This window comes from Halichoeres trimaculatus, unplaced genomic scaffold (genome assembly GCF_033239565.1).
Source record: "Halichoeres trimaculatus isolate MK-OKI-2021-1 unplaced genomic scaffold, fHalTri1.1 fHalTri1_scaffold_2, whole genome shotgun sequence".
NCBI classification, from domain to species: domain Eukaryota; kingdom Metazoa; phylum Chordata; class Actinopteri; order Labriformes; family Labridae; genus Halichoeres; species Halichoeres trimaculatus.
In genome coordinates, this window is record NW_027437180.1 from 41,092,913 (window position 1) to 41,117,586 (window position 24,674).

The 24,674-nt window shown below is 40.7% G+C and overlaps 1 protein-coding gene across 3 annotated transcripts in view; it reads right to left on the reverse strand.

Annotated features, from left to right (window-relative positions):
* The window catches only part of LOC141787116 (phospholipid-transporting ATPase ABCA1-like), a 62,798-nt gene that overhangs the window by 10,816 nt on the left and 27,308 nt on the right, over positions 1–24,674 (reverse strand). The window contains exons 8-36 of one of the 3 annotated variants that reach the window (XM_074665360.1): positions 21,597–21,686; positions 13,712–13,955; positions 13,488–13,627; positions 13,292–13,408; positions 10,811–11,005; positions 9,608–9,816; positions 8,398–8,574; positions 8,103–8,325; positions 7,704–7,925; positions 7,413–7,617; positions 7,193–7,306; positions 6,936–7,110; positions 6,023–6,154; positions 5,782–5,921; positions 5,553–5,690; positions 5,238–5,467; positions 5,077–5,149; positions 4,784–4,986; positions 4,639–4,690; positions 4,445–4,549; positions 4,138–4,286; positions 2,442–2,566; positions 2,084–2,182; positions 1,800–1,989; positions 1,610–1,704; positions 1,493–1,525; positions 1,281–1,386; positions 322–396; positions 42–211 (exon numbers count right to left, since the gene is read on the reverse strand). In XM_074665360.1, coding sequence (XP_074521461.1) covers positions 42–211; positions 322–396; positions 1,281–1,386; positions 1,493–1,525; positions 1,610–1,704; positions 1,800–1,989; positions 2,084–2,182; positions 2,442–2,566; positions 4,138–4,286; positions 4,445–4,549; positions 4,639–4,690; positions 4,784–4,986; positions 5,077–5,149; positions 5,238–5,467; positions 5,553–5,690; positions 5,782–5,921; positions 6,023–6,154; positions 6,936–7,110; positions 7,193–7,306; positions 7,413–7,617; positions 7,704–7,925; positions 8,103–8,325; positions 8,398–8,574; positions 9,608–9,816; positions 10,811–11,005; positions 13,292–13,408; positions 13,488–13,627; positions 13,712–13,955; positions 21,597–21,686 — 4,226 coding nt within the window. Of the gene's footprint in view, positions 1–41; positions 212–321; positions 397–1,280; positions 1,387–1,492; positions 1,526–1,609; positions 1,705–1,799; positions 1,990–2,083; positions 2,183–2,441; positions 2,567–4,137; positions 4,287–4,435; positions 4,550–4,638; positions 4,691–4,783; positions 5,150–5,237; positions 5,468–5,552; positions 5,691–5,781; positions 5,922–6,022; positions 6,155–6,935; positions 7,111–7,192; positions 7,307–7,412; positions 7,618–7,703; positions 7,926–8,102; positions 8,326–8,397; positions 8,575–9,607; positions 9,817–10,810; positions 11,006–13,291; positions 13,409–13,487; positions 13,628–13,711; positions 13,956–21,596; positions 21,687–24,674 lie in introns of all 3 variants that reach the window. The other 2 variants (XM_074665359.1, XM_074665358.1) reach the window with 2 other exon arrangements.

Consider the following 24,674-nt stretch of genomic DNA (forward strand, 5'->3'; position numbering starts at 1 on the left):
GGGAGGAAAAACACGTTTTAAATCTGAGAAGTGACACTCACAGAGCGACTTGTGACAGCTGCTCCTTGGTCAGGTTGAGCGGGTGGTTGTAGGCGGTCATGCCGAACTTCGACGGGTCTTTGCCGCCTTTCAGGCTGGCCCGCAGGATGCCGTTGTTCATCACGTTGAGGAAGGAGCCGATGCTGTGCCAGCCTTTGTTGTTGAACCAAATCTGAAGGAAAGAGACGCTGCTGCTTTAGATTCTGGTTTGAAAACATTTCAGCCGTTTCATGATCTGACAGATGCCACAAGTCTGAAATAAAACTACACAAGTGTGCTGACCTTGACGTTATTCTTGGTGTCCAGTCCTTGGATGAAGCTGGAGAGGCTGTGGAAGAAACGGTCTGCTGCCGTTCCCTAAAGGAAGAGGAAGAACTTTGTTAGATTGATGCGCAGACTTACACAACTCCAAGTTGAATCCCAAAAATAAAATCAAAGCTGCTGGTTTCACCTCCACTGTCAAGGTTTCACCCCTTTCTGACCCTCTTAGAGTTGATACCATGTTTTATTTCCCCCTGCTCAGTCACATGACCGGCTGAACTCCTAATCAGTGACATCATCACCAACTGCTGCTCTGTGAGGCGTGAAATTCACAAAAGTTTTGGAAACAACTCCTCATAGATGCCACAATTTTACCCAAATCTGCATAAAAATGAGACATTTTTATGGTAAATTTTGTCAGGAATCCATCCATGTCATTTTTAAATCTGTACAACTTTTACTTTTTTGTCTAGAAGCCCGAATGGCAGCTTGCGTAAAGCTGAATTCTGTTCTCCCATTCATTCTAATGGAGGGAGCTGAGAGGGCTCCTTTTGGGTTCACCGACTTTGAGGGCTCGTCATTCAAACTCTGTTTCCAAAACAACAACTTCCTGCAGCGCTTTTGTAAAGTATGGTCCACTGTGTCATCTCTGCGAATTTCAAGCCGATACCACTCTTTGTTTGGGAGGAGATCATTTTTGTAGAAAGGGTAAAAATGTGGCAAATTTTGTTTTGAAAGCCAAATTGCCAGCTTCCTGTTGGAGACAGATCAGGGGTGTCAATGTATGATTTTTGTGTCTCAATGAGACAAATATTTTGATGTTGGTTTGATGTCTGTATGACATTCCTACTGCCTGCTACAACTATTTTAGCATGCCTAGGTGGCGCTAGAGAGCATAGTTTAGTATCATTTTGAAATTTTCATGGTTGTGAGGTGAGTTTTTGCGACCCTTACAAGATACCAAATCAAGAATGACTCACTCTCTCCAGACGGAAGCGTCTCCTCAGCTGGGCGATGGCGTCGTCGATATTGTCGGTGTGCGACAGAAGGTGAGAATTCCTGGCGCCCAGCGAGAATCCACCGTACCTGTTTGGAGAGGAAGGGTTTCAATCATTAGTGAGGCGAAGAGGAGTTTAGGGTTGAGATTATTGATCATGAAACTCATGAAGGATTATCTCTGATGCTCACGTACCTGAACTCGTTGACCCAGATCTTATTCTTTAAGCTGTGAACAAAAACATGCACAAGGTTAAAATCTGTAATGGTGAATCAGAAAAAGGAAGAGAAGCCTGAGAGGGACGAGTGTTACCTCTTGCCGATGATTTGAGCGTAGGTTTTAACCAGATAGTCTGAGATGTTTCTGCCGGTCAGATTCTGGAGAGTATCTTTTTCGCTGATCTTCATCTGGAAACACAAACAGACGAAACGCAGCGTTATTGTTAGCTCGTATATTTGGAGAAAAGGTTTATTTTTGGTTATTTCTGTTCAGTTTCTCAGACCTGTGGCGGTGGGAGTCCTCCAGCCCCGGCGGGACACTCCGGCAACATCCTCTTGCGTCCCTCACAGCTGCACTCGCACAGAGGAGACGGATTCTCCATGGACCAGTTTCCGGTGTCGAACATGTGCTTCACGCTTTCAGAGACTTCAGGGATCGACCATTCGTCTTCCACCGCCGTACATGGAGTGTCACTGAGGGGCGAAGGTACACAACAAGAGCTCGTATGTTTTTCACAGCAGAAAGGAGTCGGGAAAAGTTTGCGAGCGTTAAATGATGTGAACTCACGGTATGGGCTCGCCTTCCATGCAGCGTGTTCCAAACCCGGGTTTATCCGTCAGAGCGCCGAGTAGTTTGTTGATGTGAGGGTCCTCAGGAAGGTCGTTACTGTCAGGAGAAAATATTTCACCAGCTGATGAGACGGATTTAAGTCACTTAAATTGTTTTTCTAAACTCTGCTCACTGACGGGGTCAGCCGTCAGGTTAAAAACCGAACATTACATAACGTGCAGACCTCAGCGCAGTTAGATAACCTTCTGCATCTTTCATGATCTGAGCACTTTGGAGCTAGAAATAAACCCACTCCATGTTCAGAAATAATGCTTTTATACTTTTTTTATTCATGAGAGGACTCGTGCTGACTCACCTGATGAAGGTGAACTGCTCTCCGTACATGCCGGGGTCCAGAGCCAGACTCGGGTATTTTCCAAAAGGAGGGACAATGAGACTGAAGACCAAGGCGATGCACACGAACACGGCGGGGAGGACGATCTGAAACACAACCAAGAATGAAAACGCCTAACGTTAGGTACGGAAGCCCTAAGAGGCAATCTATTTCCTGCTTCCTCTAGACAACAAATCATTTTCCCCATCAGATTACATCACAATCCTGTTTAGTCAGGTCAGATTTTCAGGGGATCTCAGTATGGAGGCCCAAAAAGGTCATAATTCAGTACATTTTAATTTCCATGATTTTAACAGAACAATTTAGGTTAAGATGTTTTTTTTCAAGTTGTCTAAAAAATGAATCTTATTTTCTCAAGGTGATGGGATAAATTGTCTCATAATTTCAGGAAAATAAATTCAGGAAGTTGAACGCTATCGTTAGCCAGAAGAAGGCGTAACAGGCGGCCATTTTGCTCCTTTCCACATGATTAATAGAAGTGAAGCTCATTTCTGAGGCTGTTTTCCAAACTGCTTACGACACTAGCAGTGCCGACTATTTTGGCCGGAATTTAGTCTGTACGGACGAACTCGCAAAATCTGCAGTTTGCAAAAAATCCAGGAAAATTTTTCAGTATGCATACTGTTTCCCACAATGCACGGCTCTAACGCTATTTGTCAATGTGGTTGGCAGGTTTCGGTGAGTTACCACCATCTAGTGGAATGAGTCGGCATTGCAACTACAATACAACAACACTAACGTTAAATCAGGGTTCCTACAGCTCAAGGCAAGTTAAATTTAAGAATTTTAAAGACTTTTTAATGACGTTGGAAATCAAATTTAAAAACAAGTCGACAACGAACCACAATGTAAACAAACAAAACTATCAAACAAAAACACCACATGAATTACCTGGGTTAGAGGCAATTTTGACCCAATGTTTATTTTACAAAAAAGCATCACTTTTTACCTTTTTTTAATCCCATTTTTACAACTTTTTGCCTATTTTGCCCCCATTCATCTTTTTTGGCCACTGTCACAAACAATTTGGATTTTTTTACATGGTTTTTGAATTTCAATGTAAATTTAATTCTCAATTTTGCTGCCATAATCAATTTTCCTAAGCCACTTTTGGATTTTCTTTTTCCAATTTTTCCTCATTTTTTTTCTATCTCCAGACACCCTGGGTAGAACCAAGACATGCGTCTGCTTTAAAAGTTCACATCATCATCGTTTTGTTAGTTGCGCTATTGTGATTACACAATGTTACCACAAGAGTAATCAGGAAATTATTAAGAAAAATAGATAAATGTTACTTAATTTTTTTTTACTTCAAAATAACATAAATGTAACCAATGTGTTCTAATTTTTAAGACTTTTGAAATTTTGATTTAAGACTTTTTAATGCCAATTCAGGCCTTATTTTTAGAGTTATGAATTCAATGCCTTTTAAGACTTTTCAAGGATCCGCAGGAACCCTGTAAATGGTCCCCGGTAAATCTTGTGACTTCTAGTTGTAAAAGGGGTGTTTACTTCTCCAAGTTCATTTAAGCCCATACAAACCAATAATTACCTTTTTTTAACCATATGTGGATCTATATTTATGTATTTACACATTTACCTATCTTGCGAGAATTTTTTTCTCTTTGTTTTGCACAACTAAACATAAGATCCATACCTGAGCAAAGAATCCTTTCCTGGAGCGCCGTGCGTAGAGGAACCGTTTCCAGAGAAGTGCGACGAACTGCTGCCTCTTCAGACTCCAGCCTTTGACCTGATACGAGCCTTTGCCGTCCGTGCCGCTGAGCCAGTCGGTCTCACGAGATTCTGCACACAGACACAAGCGCGGTAAAGAAACTGTCAACATGAGGGCTTTAATTTGCTTTGTTCAATTATTAGAATTCTGATTCTAAAACAATGATAGCAGCAAGGAAAGCTGTTATCATTGCACTGCATGCTGGGTAATGCAGTTCTACCTGGGTCACCTTCAGAGTCGTTGAAGTCAAAGTCGTCCTCGGTGAAGGGCTTCAGGCAGCTCTGGTGGTCTCCAAAAGCGTGATGCCGGCGAGTCCTGGTGGGAACGACTCCATCTGTAGCAAAGAGGAGTCGATGCGTTTGCTTCAACAATCTGAAACAGGTTTTTAGTTTTGTTTACTTCAACAAAAAGTGTTTATCTCACCTGAAAGCTCAACAGAATCAACCCCACTGTCCTCAGCAACTTTTAGGAAGATCTGCAGAGAGGAAGACAAAAAAATGAAACAACAAATCAAAACAAATGGGTGAAAAAAGCAGCAGAAAAATTATGTTCAAGCTTTTCTCCATACCTCCTCCAAGGTGGTGTCAGATATGCCGTAACTAGATATTCCCAGGTCGGTGAGGCGGTCATCCAGCTCGTGGAAGAGCTCAACAAAGGCTCCGTCTTTGGCTGACTGGTAGGGCAAGACGTAGGTGAGCTCGTGACCCAGATCCTCCACCAGGCGAGCCTCGGAGACGTGTTTGAAGATCACGTTGGAGATGAGGGACACGTCTAAGAGAGGGAACCAGCAGTCAGCGTGAGAAGTCAGAGTCAAGGGATGAACTTCCCCGTCTGTAAGACTGGACATGAGTGAGTTCTTACCAATAGTTGTAGTTTCACTCTCTGGTTCACTTCCCAGACCAGCATCCGAGCTGCTCTCTGACACACTGTCCTCCTGAAGCAGAGACCAGAGAGGAGCAGGTCAGTAAAGACAGATTTGAGACAAAAGTCGAGATGTTTGTCGTTGGGTCATTTCCCCGTACCTTCTCCGTCTTCTTGCAGTAGGACACGGTGCTGGCGGAGTTCCTGCAGGACTGCAGCGTCAGGTCGTAGTCCCTCTTCACCAGGGTCAGGTAGTACCCCGTCCCCAGCTGAGTCTTCAGGAAGAGCGAGGAGCCGACGCAGCACAGCTTTCCGTGGGAGATGATGGCGATGCGGTCGCCGAGGATGTCAGCCTCGTCCATGTGATGGGTGGACAGGATGATGGTGCGGCCTGACGGACACAGGAGGCACAACCAGGTTAATACACGAGGATCACAAAGAATACAACAACATGAAGACTTCATGACGGGGTTTACCTTGTCTGTATTTCAGCAGAAGGTCCCAGATGCCTCTGCGTGCGTAAGGATCGACTCCAGCAGTCGGTTCATCCAGGATCACCACCTTTGAGCCGCCAACAAACGCCAAAGCCACCGACAGCTTCCTCTGCATCCCTCCTGTGAAGACGACAGGTAGAAAATGTCAGATATATGAACAAACCTATGAGCAAACATGTCTGAAATGACTCCAACGTGTGGATTAGCTGACCAGACAACGTGCTTGTGCGGGACTTCCGCTTATGAGGCAATCCGACGTCATTCACAATCTGCTCCATCTCCGCCTTCACCTGCTCCATCGGCAGCCCCTTCAGACGGGCGTAGAACCAGATGTGCTCCTCTACGGTCAGCCTGGATTAACACCAACCAACACAGAGATCACATTAATACAAAAACACTGCAAAGAATCCTTCTCTTGATCTTAAAATGTGAACATCTGGAACTCCACGTACATGCTGAAGAGGACGTTGTGCTGAGGACAGACGCCCAGGTTCTGCCGGATGGTGCTGAGCTCACTGCGGATGTCCTTCCCGAGGATGTAGGCCGTACCAGAGGTTGGTGGAAACAAACCGGTTAGGATTGACCTGGGAGAAAGCAGACACGCCACCACCATCAGCATCCATCCTGACTCTGATCTAACAGCTTAACTTTTGTGGTTCGGGGCAGGGGTAGGGTACGGTGGCTGATAGGTGTCAGCCGATTTGCAAAAGCCACAACACGAGAGAAGTACAGTCGCAACAGAAGTGTAGAGGAGAGTTTTCCTAACAGACACAGAAAATTTGTGAAAATATATATATTTTTTTCCACCTACAGCTCTTCATTTGTTAAAAAAATTTGCATTAGTGTTGTAGCTTTTGCATTTGAGTTTTTACCATTGCATGCATGTTTGTAATTTTGCATTTGTGTTTTTGCTTTTGCATCTGTGTTTTTTGCATTGCATGCATGTCTGTAATTTTGCATTAGTGTGGTGGTTTTTGCATTCCTGTTGTAGCTTTTAGCATTTGTGTTTTTACTTCTGCATTCCTGTTGTAGCTTTTGTATTCGTGTTGTAGCTTTTGCATTCATGTTGTGGCTCTTGCATTTGTGTTTTTACTTTTGCATAGTGTTGTACCTTTTGCTTTGGTGTTGTAGCTTTTTTTAATTAGTGGTGAAGCTTTTGCAATTCTGTTGTAGATTTTGCATTCATGTTGTGGCTCTTGCATTTGTTTTTTTCACTTTTTCATTTGTGTTGTAGCTTTTGCATTCAAGCTATAGGTTCTGCAATCCTGTTGTAAAATTTGCATTTGTGTTTTGGCTTTTGCAAATGGTCTGACACCCACCAGCCACCGTAGTGAGGTCAGGGTTCACTCATGTGATTGGTCTTACATTGTCGTGGTCTTGCCGGCTCCGTTGTGGCCGAGGAAGGAGGTGATCTGTCCGTTGTAGAACCTCAGGGAGAGTCCGTCCACAGCGAGCTTGTTCCCGTGGCTGTAGACCTTCACCAGGTTCTCGATGTAAACACCGGGCTCGATGTGGCTGGGCTCCTCCTCGATGCACACGGCTGTGGAAAAACAGTCTTTAAGTAAAGAGTGAAGATTTCTAATGTCCATCTTTGACTTTCGACAACACTTAAAGATTTGTACCGTCAGCGTTGCCCTTCTTGGACAGAGGAGTTGACAGGTTCTGGTTCTCCTTCTCTCCACACCAGTACGTCCTGGTGAAAGGGAAATACCAAGGCCTGGGGATCCCGTACTGACCTGGAAGAAGAGAAAGGTGCAGGCTTAAGACTTGTTTTGCAGAACTTTACTCCCAAAGCTCTGCTGGAGAAGAATTTAAAGTTTGAAAGCCTGATCAAAGACTGACCTGGGAAGACGGCCTCGATGTACCAGGTCATGATCCCGTAGAGCACTGCGTCAAACAGCATGAGGCAGATAGACGTGGTCAGGTTGTAGCTGTCTTCCTCCAAAGGGCTCGCCAGCAGGTTGGACCACTGGATCCCCACCCCCTGCTCCTCAAACAGGGCGAAGTACTCGCACCCGAAACCAAACGCCACGGGAGACAGCAAGCTCTGTGATACCACAAGAAAACTCAGACTTTAGCTGGAGAAGAAAAACAGGAGCATCAACTTCTGATGATGAACTTTCTTTCACATACCACGACAACTTTAGCTCCGAAGCCCACGTAGTCCTGCCAGGCCACACACAGCACATACGGCAGGTAGAGGGTGAAATAAATGATGCCCCCGCAGGCGGCGGCCAGGTTGGCGCGAGAGAACATGGTGCTGATGAGGAAACACTGCATGATGGTGACAACGCCGAAGGATCCCAGGAAGAGAAACACCACGCCGGAGTCGCTGTAGGGCAGCAGGTTTCCCATCTGAGAGGAATCAGAGACGGAGAATTGAATAGTTTCCCTCTAACCTCACGATGACTTCACTTGTTTTCTTCAATTTCTTCACAATGACGTGTTACAGACATGGAAACACAGAGTGATTGCTTACATTCCTGCACGGTGACAAAGTTATTCACGTGCGCCTGTGTGTGCTGCACTGACCTTTAGTAGCATCACCAACAAGCCCGCGCTGATCAACAATGGGATCAAACTGCTGATGAACCAGCTGAGCCACAGCGTGCCGTTGTTCAGCCCCATTATCCTCATTGTCTCCTTCAGCCGAGCTTCTTTCTCGTACACCACGCCCTTTATGATGATGGCGACAGAGTACATCCACGCCAGGGTCATGAAGAGAGGCATGGATCGACTCATCACGCGCAGGAAGCTGTGACCAAACGGTTCAGTTAGTTAAACACCTTCATAGAGACTGATGAAGTGAGGCGTGTTGGTCACTTACATGTCGTCCACGTAGCAGGGGTAAGGCATCTGCTGGATGTAGATCCCCGTCCTCTCTTTGCTCCCGGTGACGGCTCGGATGATGCCGTGCTCGATGACGTCCTGCAGGTAAGAGAAGCCACCCCAGATGTAGCGAAGGTCCTCAAAGGGGTCTGCCCTGGGACCGGGGTCCCAATAGCTGTGGAAAAACAAGCAAAGGGATTAATTTAAGGGAAATATATGCCTTGATTCAGAGAGGATAAGAGAAGGAATGAGGCTGGAAGAGAGTCTGTGAGTATTTTATATTATTCAATATAATTTTAGTTCTTTTAATTCTTTGAATTTTTTCCTTTAAGTCATTTCCTTTTTTTATTTTATTTATTTATGTTTTTTAATTTTGTTTTGATTCATTAAAAGCTCATTAAGTTCATTTTTTTCTTGTTAATAATTTTTATGCTTTTTGAATTCATGGTGGTTCTTTAAATTTATCTAAATATATTAAGTTTTATTTTGGCTCCTTTTAAATTATTTTTATTGTATTATTTTTTTTAATTCTGTTTTCATTCATTAAAAGCTTATTAGGTTCATTTTTTATCTTGTTAATAATTTTCATGCTATTTAATTTCATAGTAGTTCTTTTTAATTATTTTAAATTATTATGTGTTATTTTGGTTTATTTTAATTCTTTTTTTTAAATTTAAATTCTATTTTATTTCTATTTCTTGTTCATTTATTTCATGTAATTTGTAATTTATTATATCAATTTATATTTATTATAAATTTGAATTTTATTTTAAATCATTTATTTTAATTCTTTTTTCATCATAATTAATTTAGTTTATTTCAATTTAGTCTTAATTTATATTTGAAGTTATCTTATTCATTTTGCCATTCAAATTTCCTTTAACTTTATTTTCGATCATTTAATGTAACTTTAATTCTTTTTATTTTTAATATCAGCTAATTTAATACTCTATAAAAAATTAGCTGATTTAAGACATTCATCAGATCTTAATTAATTGTTTTGTTTTTTTTTTTGCAGTTATTTATTTTTTTTATTTTGTTTATTTTCAGAGCTCTTATTAAATTTTGCTGCTGCTACTTTCTTGTCTTAGTTTTTTTGTAAAGGTCTTTGTGCTGCATGTTTTAAATCAAGTTTGAATGATTTACAGGGAAACATGGCCGAGCACTCCAGGGAGAAACCAGAGTCTTAAACTGTCGCAGCCTCTTACCCGTCCTTAATCTTGTTGGTCCTCTCCACGTTGTCGATGTCCATGCGGATCTTGTAGTTGACGTTAGGGGGCAGGTCAGTGCTGTTGGTGCGGGCGATGTCAGGAAACACTATCCCGGCCCAGAACTTCTGGTTGTCCAGCAGACCCATGGACTTGTTGACCAGACGCTCCTCATCGGCTACTGGCTCCAGTTTGTCCAGATTCACACACTGACAGGAGAAGAAAGTGGGGTTATGAGATGAGAAGTTTTAGTTTTTTCACTTTATTGTACGGTTGCTGTAATCCTCGGATTGAATAAATCATCAGGCTGACAGATTCTCATAAACTCTGAGCAAACAAATGAACTCAAGCTCAAATCACATTAAACCCAGCTCATTCAATCACATGCTCAGAAACTCTTCAGATGCTGAAAAACAACAATGAACTCTCCAACCTTTAGACACTGAGTAACTGAGCCAGAGTTGATTTGTTACAAAAGTCTCAGAGATTAGCCGCTCACAGGAGCTGACATAAGCCGTCTTAAACCTCATCCCCTCACGACCTGCGAGACGCAAACAGGAGCACGGTGAGAAACACACCTAGTGCTGAAGGCATGACAGGTGTTTATGGCGGAGACGGCCGTGACACAGTTCACACCTTGACCTCCTCCAGGTCGGTCACAGATGCTCGGCTTAAAGCATCGTCATCAACAGTTTGATCGTTACACATCTGGGACAACTTTAAGATGGGATCACCAAACTCCCTGGCAGAGATACCCCAGACTACAACCACCTATTCAGCAGGGCATGAACATCAATTAACATTTGGCAGGAGCAACGCGCTGCTTGTTTATCCTCAGGGCTCAGCTCTGGCACACTGACCCACAACACGGCCGCGGAGAGCAGTGACGGGCTCAGCGGGGTGCTAATGTGATTTAGAAAAGAACATTTGATTTCAAGACTTGTAATGGCCGAGCCAGGATCTAAATGCAGAACAAAGTGAGTTAAAAACAATAAAGGAGGATGTTACAAGGCGGTGACGTCTTTGGGTTGGTCACATTTAACCTATTTCCCAGCAGCTCCACCTGACAAAACAACACTTTAAGACCTGGTTTATAACTCTAATAACTTCAACTTTACTGGATCTGCTCAGAAAACTCCAGGTAAACATGCCCCACTTTTGTTTCCTTGCTCTAAAACTCACGTGCCCAGCTGTCAAACTGACCTCCATGAAGCGAGAGATGGTCTGAATGGCCTGGTCGGTCTCGTTGAACACTTCCCTCCAGGTGTAAGCGGATCCAGCTGGTCTCTGGTCCTCTGAGACCTTAGACAGGAATCTGGACACATCTGACACACGCCACTCGGTCCCGCTGAGCTGGGCGTTGAGGAAGGCGGCGCTGGCGTTGTTCTGAAGCAGCGTCTGGAGAAAGGAAAATGTAAACAAAAGCAGAGTGTCACTTTTTAAAACTTTAACCTTATTTTGACCTTCTGTTTCCAGCTCGACCAAACAAACAGCTGAATGATGAGTGTGACATTTGTTTGACCTATTTCATCAGAACTCCTGTTTCCGCTCTCAGGTTAAACAGTTTCTCAGTTTGCTCTGGAGACAGCCCTCTGATCAAACAACCATCACGGGATATGACAAAGTTGAATCTTAAATAAATGTATTTGTTTTCCAGAGATAAAGCCTCAACAAACCGACATGGAATATCTTTTTAGATACTAAACAGTCTCACTTTCTGCCACTAGGGGGAGTCTGTGCTCATGCAATCTGCAGAAAGGTGGCATTGTGGAACCAGAATAACAACAGGGGGAAAACAACATCAATTCTTGGCCATGTTATGAAACAAATGCCAACAAATATAAACTCCTTTAGGGCTCCAACTGGTGAAAATAAGGCAGGATAATTCTGCTGCATTGCCTTTTTGGACACTCAAAATGAAAATATGACGTCTCTTCAGGCAGACCTTCAAGTGAAATACCCCGTCTCTCAGTTTTGCTGCTCTCATTCATTTCAGGACCAGATTCGCCATCCTCAGAGATCAAGTTTCTCGTGACCTGATTCAGGCTTATTGTCACTAAATATTTGTGGAGTAAATACAACTTTCCGTATCTGGGGAAAATATTTTCAATGAACCAATGAGAGGAGAGGTAAACAAAGCTTTCCCTGGAGCAAAACTGAAAAAAGAAGAGAAGCTTGTGGCGTTATTTCTCGTTTTTGTTCCTGTGGGAAAAAAAACGCCGTCAGGAAAGCCGGCTGACCACACTGATAGCTCTCCGTGATAATTTTGATCACACGAGATTCTGTGAGATCTCATGGAAATTGTTGCTCTAAAAGGCAAGGCCAGTTCATTTATGTAGCACGTTTAAAGCAGGGCAATTCAAAGTGCTTCGCAGAGAAAACATATTTCAAGAAAACAATTAAAATTCAATTCAAAAGCAGATTAAAATAATAATAAACAATAACCCCCCCCCAAAAAAAGAACAAAACAAAAAAAACATCCCAAAAGGTAGACAAACTGTCCAAAAAAAAAAAAAAATTGAAATGAAAATAAAGCAGATTTTGACTATTAAAATACTCAAAAAAAGGTTAAGATACTGTCAAAGAAAAAAGTAAAAAATTAAAATTAAAGCAGAATTTTGACTATTAAAATAATAACAATAAAAAATGATGATACAGTAAAAGAAATGCATAATTTTGACAATCAAAACAATTCAATAAAAACCCTAAAGGTAGAGATACTGTCAGAAAATTAAAAAAATAAAAAAGAGCAGAATTTTGATTTTTGAAATTATCAAAAAAATGTGAAGATACTGTCAAAGAAAAGATTGAAAATAAATATAAAAGCAGAATTCTGACAATTGAAATAATCTAAAAAAGCCCAAAAGATAAAGATACTGTAAAAAAAATAAAAAAAATAAAAGCAAAATCTTGACTTCTAAAATAAAAACAAAAAAAAACAAAAGGTAAAGATAAAAAGAATAAAAATAAAATTAGAATTAAAATAAAAGCAGAATTTTGAAAATTAAATCACGCTCTGCTAAAACTCCAAAAAAGCACGTCTTTTTAAAACATTATTAGTGTACTGTGTGTTGTGATAAGTGATAAAAATTGTCTTATTTTTCTCAATATGATAAAGATAAAGATAAAGATAAAAATGATGTCTGAATTACTGTAACAAGAAAAAAAATCAGCCAATGGAACGAGAAAAATTTTAGCTTAAAACTAGAATAAAGTCTTAATACAAGTGACTTTTCTCTTGTTCCATTGGCAGATTTTTTGACTTGATACAAGCAACTCAGACCTCAGTTTTTGTCTTTAAATAATTTGAAGTAATACATTTTTCTAGATTAGTCAGGTGAATGTGGCTCATATTAAGTCTAAAAAGATATTTTCTACTAAAAATAAGAGAAAATCTTGATAAGATTTCAGTTTTTTGCAGCATTTAAATCCAGTTAAAGTCTAAAAGTCATCTATGTTTCCGAGCACCCAGAAACGTCCTGTTTTAGTCTGAATCCTGACCCAAAATAAAGTCTCGTGAGGCGTCACAGCCACAGGACTTCCGTGGTTTTCCTTTCTTAGGAATCACATCAAACGCTGAGCTAATTCCACAGATAACCGCCTCTAAACTCCTGTAAACAGGAAGTGGTCTGAGAACAAAGCTCTGACGTCAGTCAGGGCGTGCTGTGAATCATTCCCACTCACCCTGACCAAGTCCATTTCCTCGCTGTTCTCCATAAAGTTCCAGACTTTGGGTCTCATCTCCTCCCACATCCCTCCGAGGTCCCTCAGCACGCCGAGCTCCTGGAAGGTTTTGTTCACCTGAAAAACACGGCGTCTCATTAATCGGGTTTATTTGTGACTGTAATGGGGGTCTTGGAGATGACGGGGGGATTAGTACCTCGTGGATGATTCTCTGTGTGGCAGGAGTATCTGGGGTGTACAGGATCTTCCCCATAAGCAGAGGCTTCAGCGCTCTCCAGATCATTCTGGAAATGGGGCTGGACTCCAGGCCTCTCATCATGTTGTTACAATAAGGCGCTGAAACATGAACAGAAACATTTGAAGGCTTCCACCTCGTCTGTGGGAAAATAATCGACAAGGACAGACGGAGGCTGAACTCACTTGAAGAGTTGTCGTACGCAGAGAGAGGCTCGCTGTCGCTGTCGTTGCCATGGTTTCCAAACAAGGCCTTGTAGTTGTTGTCCTCATACCAGTTGAGGGACTTGATTTTGAGTCCGCCCCCCTCGGGGTGTCCGCAGACGATACGTGACACAGCCTGGTACATCTGGTTCGGGGAGCTGGTGGCGTTGGCGGTCAGATACAGGATCTCCTTACGCATATCCTTCCAACTCTTCATACTGGCAAGCTGCAGGGACAGACACAGCGAACATTAGCATGATCTTTATCCCATCAGAGTCAACATGATAAAAATACAAACAGGCACATCTTCCAGACCCACTTAGAATGAAACGCAGAGAGAAACTGGTTAAAACTGCTGAGATTAACTCACATCACTGTTTAACAAAGATAGGCAACACTTTTATCTCAATCATCTTTCTCAGCTGAGCTTTATTAAAGACCCTGTCATTAAAACAAACCTCGAATGGCATCATCTCCCTAAAAGAGCTCCCCCTGTCTTTTTTTTAGTGAACTCCTGAACTGAAACTGAAATTAAAGCAAGTGTTTGTCTTATTTTCAGTTTAACTGTCTTATTAGAAGAACGCTAAAAAAACAAAAGCAACTGAGCTCGAAATAAGTTTTTTTGTCTTTATTTAAAAAAAAATGTCTAATCAGACTTTAAATGAGCCACTTTCACCTGAAAGTCCAGGAAAATGTCTTAATTCAAGGTAACTAAAAATAAAAAAATGCCTTTTTAAATTTAAGGTGGTAAGTATGAACTATCACCTTATAAACATAATTAGCATCTCTTTTTGCAGTATGTTGACAATATTCAAACTGGCCAACTTTTTTTTTTTATTAAAAAAAAAAATAATAATCAATTTCAATTTTAGGAATTATTGCAAATCAAAAAAAAAAAAAAAAAAGGGCCATTTTTGAAAATTTGTTTTATTTTTTTGTGGGATGTTATTGCAAATGTTTGTATTTCTCAAATAAAAAAAAATCAAATTATTCAATTTTAAAATTTTAGGAATTATTAAATTTTTTTGTAATAATTGAAAGAAAATTGTGCCAGTTTTTAAAATTTATTTAATTTATTTGTGAGACATTATTGAAATTTTTTGTATTTCTCAAAAAAAAAATAATCAAATTATTTAATTTCAAAATTTTAGGAATTATAACAAATTTTTTGTTATAAAAAAATTTGCCATTTTTGAAATTCTAATTTATTTTACTGTGGGACACTATTGTAATTTTTTGTATTTTTTATATATAAAAAATCAAATAATTCTATATTAACTTTTTTGGAATTATTGCAATTTTTTGTCATAAGTGTAAAAAAAATGTGCCTTTTTAATTTTTTTTGTGGGACATTATTGCATTTTTTTGTATTTCTCAAATAAAAAAAAATCAAATTATTCAATTTTAAAATTTTAGGAATTATTGCAATTTTTTTGTAATCATCAAAAAGGTGCCATTTTTTTTTTCTTATAAGAAAATAATTTTGCGCACCATCTTTATTGTGAAGATAAAGTAGATTTTGTGGCTCCTGAATAACTTAAATTCAGGTGGGCTGAGGCAAAATGGCTCCTGTCAAAGTAAAGGTTGCAGCCCCCTGAGCGAGTAAACAGTCATTCAATAACTTCTTAAAAGTCTGACTGTTGTGAAGTTTGTGTGTTAAGAAGCATGTATTTCTTAAAAGACATTTTCCTAAAATGAAGACATAAAACTTGCTTTGATTTCTGTTTTTGTGTATCTCTGCTCTCTTCAGGCTTCTTCCTGCACTTTGTCTCAGATACACAAACACTTGATGTGCTGACATCTTAAAACAGATGTAACTTATAAAAATCTCCATATATGCTCATGTCTGTGCTGCTGCTGGTTTAATGTTATTAAAGGTTATCGTCTGCACTCTGAGCGGCATTTAGCACGGGGGGGAAGTGAAGTGTTTTTGCTGTTGGGTGGAGACACTCAGCACTTAACCGTCTGCCTGACTCAGATAAATTTATCTTCCACCCCTCCTCACACGCTCCTGCTTGTTCCGGTGTGGATTTTTATTTCTAACTAGAGGAGAGGTCACATTAGGAATCACAGCAGAAATGAACAGTCATGATTTAGGATCATGGAGCAGTTTTTTTTTTTAGCTGTTTTTAATAAGTTTGTTTGTCCAGGAGAGATGGAGGAGATCTCATGCTCACGCCTGGGGGTGACACTGTGCTGTTGTGTAGTTATCGCACCAAAAATGACTCGTCCTGCTGCTCAGCTGCAGCTAATCATAGTTAGAGCTCGTGGCGAAGCTTTAGAGGAAGTACATCGCTGAAGCTGAACGATCTGATCAGCTCAGGAGTGCTCGTCTACTTGAACCGCTCCCACTCAGGAGTTTGATTCTCATATAATTCATGTTTATCAAGTGGTTGTTGCATAACGCTGAAGCCCGCAGAGTTCATTCTGGTTCAAGCTGGGGTTACTACAGGTCAAGAGACAAGTCGCGACAAGTTCCCGGTTCGTGTCTCCAAACTGGTCAACTCCACATGCAATTATGTCACCAACCCGTGATAGGAAAGGAACCACAAGGAGGGTTGTGTTTTCCGAGTGACACGAAGAAAAGAAAGAGGAAGAAGAGGAAGAAGAAGAGGGGCGCTTTTGTTTGCCAACTGTGAACCACAGGAGGGAAGTGGGGCTAAGGTTAAGCTCAAGATGTGTGAGTCCGAGTGTGTGAGGGTAGGAGGCTGGGGAAGGAGGTGAGATAAGGAAAGAAGGGAAACTCACAAGGGAGGAAGGTGCCAGAACAAAGAGAGGTTACTATCGGTCGTCTCCTAATAGGCGACGCTCTGCAGGCTCAACAGGCAGAGCAGTGTTTTACACACTGACACACAAACACACAGGCTCACACAAGCACATGCGGGTGGGATGAGGCTCAAACGGACAGAGTATCCTAACATGGCATGCCTGATTGTTTCAGGACAAACAACACGGCGCTCTCTGTTGACTCTGTGTTATTTCAAGTCAGCTGACCACATTGTGCGACTCTTTCCATCCACGAGTTATTCAACACTGAGAGAAAGTGAAACCGAGCGAACTGTCGCGTCTCAGATCACAGCTGAGCCCCGCAGCAGCATCAGACCTCATCACATGCTTTCCTGCGCCGAGACCAGGTGTGAGGGAAGCAGCGTCACAGATCTGGGTTGAGGGTTGCTCTCTTTTTTTTGCATGAGAAAGTTGTCATGTATGACTCTTTGCTCGGGGCTTCGGTAGCTGCAAACACAAGATTGCCGGAAACCTAAACCACTTTTTTTTTTCCTTCCTGCTCTTCTGGTGTCGGATGTTTGCACACACACAAACCAAAATCCCCCAAAGTAGCTTTAATATCTTCACGTCTTTGTGCTGAAAAGACTCGTCTGTGACTGAGTTGATCTGCTACATCCTACAGGGATGATGCCCGCGTTAGCTTGGGTGACTAGATGAGTAACACACTCACACACACACACACTTAGTCTGGCAGACGGAGGAGGACTGTCCTACAGTAACCTCGCAGAGCCGCCTGCATGAGGTTACTAAAGTTCACGTTTTCGCTTCAGCACACAGCTATTTAGCGCAGTGGCAAATCATCAATCGATCGCTATCATGATAACATACAAATTAGCTAAATGCTAACCAGGTCGTGGCCTGTATATCCAGAAACTTCAGGAGAAGAGGATGAGACAGTCGAGTCCTGTGCTGAATGGGTGATGAAGCAGTAAAAGATGATCATGATCTTAATGTGTGTAAGAAGAATGCAAATGCTGCTTATGTTTCAGAGAATTAAGTTGATAAACTTTGAATTAGCCTGCCTCCTTAGACAAACAAAATAACCTCCTTTAGAAGCAAAAGGAACAGGAAAAACAGATAATTAGGATTCAACAACTTCGCACGGCTTCTTAAAGGCAATAGCTGAACCAAATCTCCTCTTCTTGTTCCAGATGTTCCCGTCCTGGAGACAGATCCACTCTGCACCTTTCCGTGGCGTCTGTTTAATTCAATAATAAAAGCACATGATCCCTGAGGTTCTCTCTCTGCCTCCCAACAGAGATAAGCCAGGATTGAAATACAGGCTGCAGATGATTACTGGTTAGGGAGCAGGAGGTTACATGAGTACATTTTTCCACCCTGCCAGCTTCAGAGCACATCAACAGCTAAGCAAACCTGTAATCTGCTTCAGACGAGGTAATACCACCCAAAGAGGGAGGATTTTGGTAATCAAGAGAGTAATGAGCGGTTAAATGAGATGAACTTCAGGTATTACATGTAAAAGCTCATGTGTTTGTCTTATCTTTTAGTAAAAGTTAATAAATGTGTATCTGCAAAAAACTGAAATCTTATCAAGTGTTTTTGTCTTATTTTAAGTACAAGCTAGGGATGTCCCGATATTACATTTTCACTTCCGATACAATACCGATACTGCAGCATTGAATATTGGCCGATACTGATATTAATCCGATACGATATCAGCATTATACATGCATACTTTTTTTTACTTATTCTGTAGTATGTCTGTCATGTTAGAAAAGGCTTGATCAAGTGATATTATTCAAACAAAGAACAAGAATCAGCAACAGTAGGTATGAGGAAAAACTGCCCCATTTATTATTAACCAATGGGTAACACAAATTTTAACATTAAACTTAAAACTTACTAGTAATTGAATAAAATAAAGAATAAATTAGAAGACCCAGAAAATCACCTAAATAAATCAAATAAAAACAGCAGGAGCGGGGTCTGGAATGGACTGTTTATATCGGAGATTTTAGATGCATTCCGATACGATTCCGATATTTGTTTTTTTGCTAATATCGGACCAATATCTGATATTAATATCGGACTGGGACACCTCTAGTACAAGCTATCTTATTATACTCAACTTATCAGTCTGAGGTTTTGAAGCCAAAATACCCTTTTTTTTTTCTTTGGAGTCTAATCACTTCTTGTCTCTCTTGACATATTTTACAATCTCAGACAAAAATACACGAGAACAGCTGCTGTCAATCATCAATAAACGTTAAAGCCTTTTTTTTTAACCTCTTATAACTAATGAAAACGAAACTTTTCAGAAAAAAGAGGACTTGAATACAAGGTAGCCAAATTATATCTTAAAATCACCACAACAATCAGACGAGAGAAACATTTCTACCAGGTGTATTAATTTTTTAAAGTTTGACCACAGCCCATCTGGAATGACTGGGGAGATGGATTTTTTTTATGTTTACTGCAGCCAGCCACCAGGGGAAGCAACTTTAGTGGAGCCCTCACTTCAAGCCAGCAAGATGACGGCCATTATTTTACAGTCTATGCTTATAACAAGAAAAAAATTCTGCCAATGGAACAAGAAAAATGTGCTTAAAACTTTAATAACACTTTAATGGAGATAACTTTTCTCTTGGTCCACCGGCTAACTTGTTGCAAGCAATTCAGACCTCATTTTTGCCTTTAAATGACAATTTTTTTGACTGGTCAGATACATGTGGCTGAAATGAAGTCTAAATATGCATTTTCTTCTGAAAATAAGACAAAAACACTTGATAAAAATTTCAGGTTTGGCAGTGTAAAGAATAAAAGCATCTGTTACTTGACTTTTTTAAAATATGAGTGTCTCAATACAAAATACTAAACGTGCAAATTTTGTTTGGCCTTCTTTTTAACTTTTGAAATCTTGAAACATTTTTCTTTTCTTAATTTATCAGGTGAGTGTGGCATTTTTTTCCTGGAATAAATAAAACGCAAATACTTGCTTAGGTTTCAGTTTTTGCAGAGAGGCTGCCTTTGATTATTTTGGCGCTGTCAGCAGGTGTCAAGTCGAACAAGACTGCTGAATAAGTGTGTTGTTCAAAAAACCCATTAGAGGACATAAGACTAGATTAAAATTAAAAAAGACAAAAAAAGACAAAATTTGGAGCTTCAATTGTTGCTGGCAGAGCTGCCATTAAAGTACTTTAGTTTTTCAAAATAAGAGTGTCTTCAAACAAAATCCTTAACATGCCATTTTTTACCCTTTTTTTCCTTTTCAAATCTTGTAATTAGATTTCTTTCTGGGTTCATTTAATGAATGTGGCCTTTTTTTTGCAGAAGTAAGACATAAACATTTGTAGGGTTTCAGTTTAAGCAGTGACTGCTTTGATTTTTTTGGCGCTGTCGGCAGGTGCCAAGTCAAGAAAGACTGCTGAATAGGTGTATAATTAAAAAAACACATTAGACGACACAAGACCAGACAAAAGTTAGGAAAAGACAAAAAAAAATTAATTTTGGAGCTAAAAATGTTGCTGGCAGAGCTGCCATTAAGGTCCTTTTTTTCTTCTATTAAATAAAATACTGAAAACATGAAACAAAATACTAAACATGCAATTTTTGTTGAGCCCTTTTTTTTTGTCTGCTAAAATTTAGAAATTGAGACTTTTTTAGGGACTTATCGGGTGAATGTGGCTCATATTAAATATAATAAGACAGCTATTTTTGCTGAACTAAGACATGAATACTTGCCTACATTTAAGTTTTTGCTGAGAGGCTGCTTCTGATTTTTTTGGCGCTGTCGGCAGGTGCCAAGTCGAGCAAGGCTGCTGAATAAGTGTGTTACAGAATATGAGTTCATGCACTCACACACTGCTTGGATTTGAGTTTCTGTGGTGTAATTTAATCTTGAATGTTGGCAGTTTAACAGCAAAAGAAAATACCAGTTAGGGTCAGTTTTGCAGCCTAGAAAAAAAGTCAAAATGGCACCTGAAATGCTTTAAAGATTAAAATATTTTGCCTATGCGGTAGGAAAAATGCACTTGTTTAGTTTTTTGTATATTCTTTACAAACATTTAGGTTGTCATTTTTTCTACAATATCTTGAATTAAGGCATTTTTACGCACTTGTTGAGCCTAACAAGACATTTTCTGCTATGATAAGACAAAAACACTCCCCTGCTCCAGTTTTCCACATTTCTCTTCGTCCTGAGCTCATGTTTGGGAAGTCTTTCGCTCTCACATGGAGGGCAATGAGAGGGATTGGGAAACATGACTGATTTACTGGTAGCGGGTGGAAGAGAAGAAAAGCCCATTACCATTCTTTACAGCTGCTTCGGCAGCAAATGCAGGCACACACATGCAGCAGGGTCTTAATGTTGTGCCAACTCAGCAGAACAGGAGCCCAGGAGAGACGGAGTGACGGAGGGGAGGGGGGTTGTGTTGTTTTTGTGAGTTTGCATCACGGCTTCTGCTTCTCTCCTTTCATTTGGCTGGATCAGGCTGTTACACTAGCTAAGGCCAGGTGTGCCAGTGAGCATTAATGTGATCCTGCCCTGTGTGTGTGTGTGTGTGCGTGTGTGTGAGTGTGTGAGTGCCAGACAATGAGAACAAAGCACCTGGTTGTCAGCTGAGTAAGACCGTTGTGTCGTCATCTAAAGGAACATTGCACACAGCTTTTTTTGTGCCCATACAAACTCTGGTACCAAGTGTTTTTTCTATAAAAATGTTCCAGCTAGGACTGTTTTTGTAACCCGTAGAAAATCCTTTGTTAACGTGAAAAAAAACCACATGGCTGCTTGCTGACGGTCTCATTTCAGTCATGCAATCAGACTTATCAGCTTTACAGTAAATCTTTCCCCCTAAATGATGCAGTCATGTCCCCTTTTCATCGACTTTCCTGATGTTTACATCGTACGTCCCTGCGTGGTTCAAAGAGCTACATACAGTGTGTACACTGTACATATGTGTGTTAATATTTCCAGGGCCCAGTGTGACCCCTGAGTTCACTTCTGGGTAAGAATTGATTTTTTTTCCACTACGATGAGTAAAACCTGAACTCTGGAAGTAAATACTGTAGTGTTTGTCACACATTAGGGTTGTGATGTTTGTGTGTACGTCAGGAAACTTACCTCCACAGCCAGAGCGCCCAGGTTCTCCAGGAGGTTGTCGGTAGCAGCTGAGACTTCTTGGACAACTTTGGGGTCGGACCGTACATCCTTCTGTTGACAAAAAAAGAACAATATTTGGACATTGCAGAGGGAAGTTTTGGTCATTGGTAATTGTTTTGTTGTTTGAACATGGAGTTCAAACATGTCCAGGCATGTCCAAGTCAGGCCTGTTTTCAGGCAAACAAAACCAAAGTCTATCTAGTAACGTCTCACTAAACTCCATCTGGACGGTACATAGGCTGTTTGTATAAAGCTAAAGCTAAAGCTAAAGCTCTGAACATTCAGCAGGAACTCAACAGCTCTAACAGCTGATGTCTTTAAATGAATGGATTTATCAGGATGTGAAAATGTGAGAGTTCAAAAAACACATCAGAAGAAACAAGACCAGTTTAAAGTTAAGACAAGACAAAAAAAATGACCCAATAGGGTCAAAAGTTTTTCAAAACAAAACCGACTTCACACAAAATACTAAACAACCAAATTTAGTTTATCCCTTAGTTTTGTCTTTTAAACCCTTAAAATTTGATTTTTTCCTGCACTTATAAGATGAAAGTGGCATTTTTCTTTGCTAAAGTAAGACGTAAACACTTGTGTGAGTTTCAGTTTTTGCAGAGACTGCTTTTGATTTTTTGGCCGCTGTCGGCAGGTGCCAAGTCGAGCAAGACTGCTGAATAAGTGTGTTGTTCAACAAACACAATCAAGGACACAAGATGAGATTAAATTTAGGAAAAGACAAAAAAATGACCAAATTTAGAGCTGAAAATGTTGCTGGCAGAGCTGCTATTGAGGTTTTTCTTTTTCTTTTTTCTTTAAATAAGACTCACTTGACACAAGATACTACACATGCACTTTTTTACCCCCTATTTTTGCCATTTAAAATCTTGTTATTCCATTTTTTCTGGGTTTATGGGATGAATGTGGCATTTTTTTGCCAACATAAGACATTAACACTTGCTTAGGCTTCAGTTGTTGCAGAGAAGCTGCTTTTGATTCTTTTGGCGCTGTCGGCAGGTGCCAAGTTGAGCAAGACTGGTGAATAAGTGTGTTGTTCAAAAAACACATCAGAGGACACAGGTCTAGATTAAATTTTTGGAAAAGACAAGAAAAGTGTTCAACTTTGGAGCTAAAAATGTTGCTGGCAGATCTGTCTTTAGGTTTCTTACTTTTCAAAATGAGAGTGTCTTGAAACAAAATTCTTAACATGCATTTTTTAGCCCTTTATTTTTCCCTTTAAAAAATCTTGTTATTTGATTTTTCTCTGGGTTTTTTAGATGAATGTGGCAAATTAAAAAGTAAAACATTAACAATGGTATAGGGTTCGGTTCTTGCAGAGAAGCTTCTTTTGTTTTTTGGCGCTGTCGGCAGGTGCCAAGTCAAGCGAGACTGGTGGATAAGTGTGTTATTCAAAAATCACAATAAAGGACAGAAGTCTAGATTGAATTTAAGAATAGACAAAAAAATGACTAAGTTTGGGGCTTAAAATGTTGCTGGCAGGTCAAATAGTCCTGAAAATAAAATCTAGATCCTGCCATAAAACCTTGTTCGCCCCCTAATGGAGAACACTTCTTTGACCACCTATTATCTGGTATCAAGAGAAAACTGAAGGAAACTTAAAAAGAACAACAGTCTGCTGGAGCTGTGCTGAAAAACAGCTTGGGTAAGGGAAGGTGTGAGGGACAAACCAAAGAAAAACATCGGGGTCAAAGGTCAGGAAGGAGGGGTGACGAGAAGAACAACAGGTCAGCTCTGGCTCTGACCTGTTCCCGTCAGTCAGAGTGTGTGAGTCTGTGTTTTTAAGTGTGTGTGTGTGTGTGTGTGTCCTCATCCATCACACTAAGCTGTCAGCTGCTGGAACGTCTGCCACTCAGCGCAGCACGTGTCGCTGAAGTCAGAGCAGCCTTCTAGGAAAAGAGAAAGGCCCGGGAGCTCTCCCTCTCATCTGCTCTGTTCTCTGACTTATGTTCTGTCAATTTAATGATGTTTGTCTCTTTTCCTCCCACAAACACCCCCACACTGAGGTCCTGAGGGTGAAACGTTGAGTTACACAATAACTCCTGCTTTCTGTATTTACAAAAAACATGACTTTTAAAAGGAAAATCCATTATTGCGTCATTTAGGGTGGAAAAGAACTGCATGTGCTTTTTGTAAGGCTGAAATGACTTTATGCTTTATCACGAGAGAAACTTTTTGAGAAGCATTCCTGACGCACTCTGTGCTTCTGTTTCTTCCTCTAAAGATCAGCACACAATGTTTGTTTCAACGCTCACCGTCCTACACCAACATGACTCACATGTAGGTCAGAGGTTTTTACGAGAAGGGGGCATGCTGATCTGGAGAAATGACGCTCAGCAGAAACGGGAGGCACAGAGGCCACGGGGAGGAGGAAAAACAAGTAAAGACAACAAGAAAGTTCCCGAGTCAGCAGAAAAGCTTGGTGGGATCTGGGATATGCTTCAGGTCTTTGTAAAGACTTATATAAACAGTGGTTCCTCCTGTCAGCTCCAATCAGTGTCACCGCCACTGGGTCCCAATCAGCCGTCACAGCACGGCGACCTCGAACTGCAATCAATTACAGTGAGTTACTGGAGTGGGGAGGGGGAACAGGACCGGGGGGGTTCTGCTCTTCTTCCTTTGTAAATCTGTGTGTGAGTGCATACACTCATATTCTGTGACTTGCTAGACGTGGTACCTGCCCGCAGCGCCAAAATAATCAAAAGTAACTTCACTGCAGAAGCTAAAGTCTAAGCTCGTATTTGTGTCTTATCTTAGTAAAAACTTTGTATTAGTCTCAATATGAGCCATGTTGGAGGAAAATCATTGCTGGTTAATCGAGCTCTCACCTCATGACCATTTAACAAACTTTGCATTATTCTGGCGTTGTCGGCAAGATTAAGGTCAGACAACTTTTTGCAGTTTTTTAGTTGCAGTTTTTGACTGTTCAACTCAGAGCCACGTCCAAACATAGCCAAGTATCTGGAAAACTGTAAATACTTTTATATGTTCAGACCTGTCATTCACACTAAACCACAGTTTTACGTC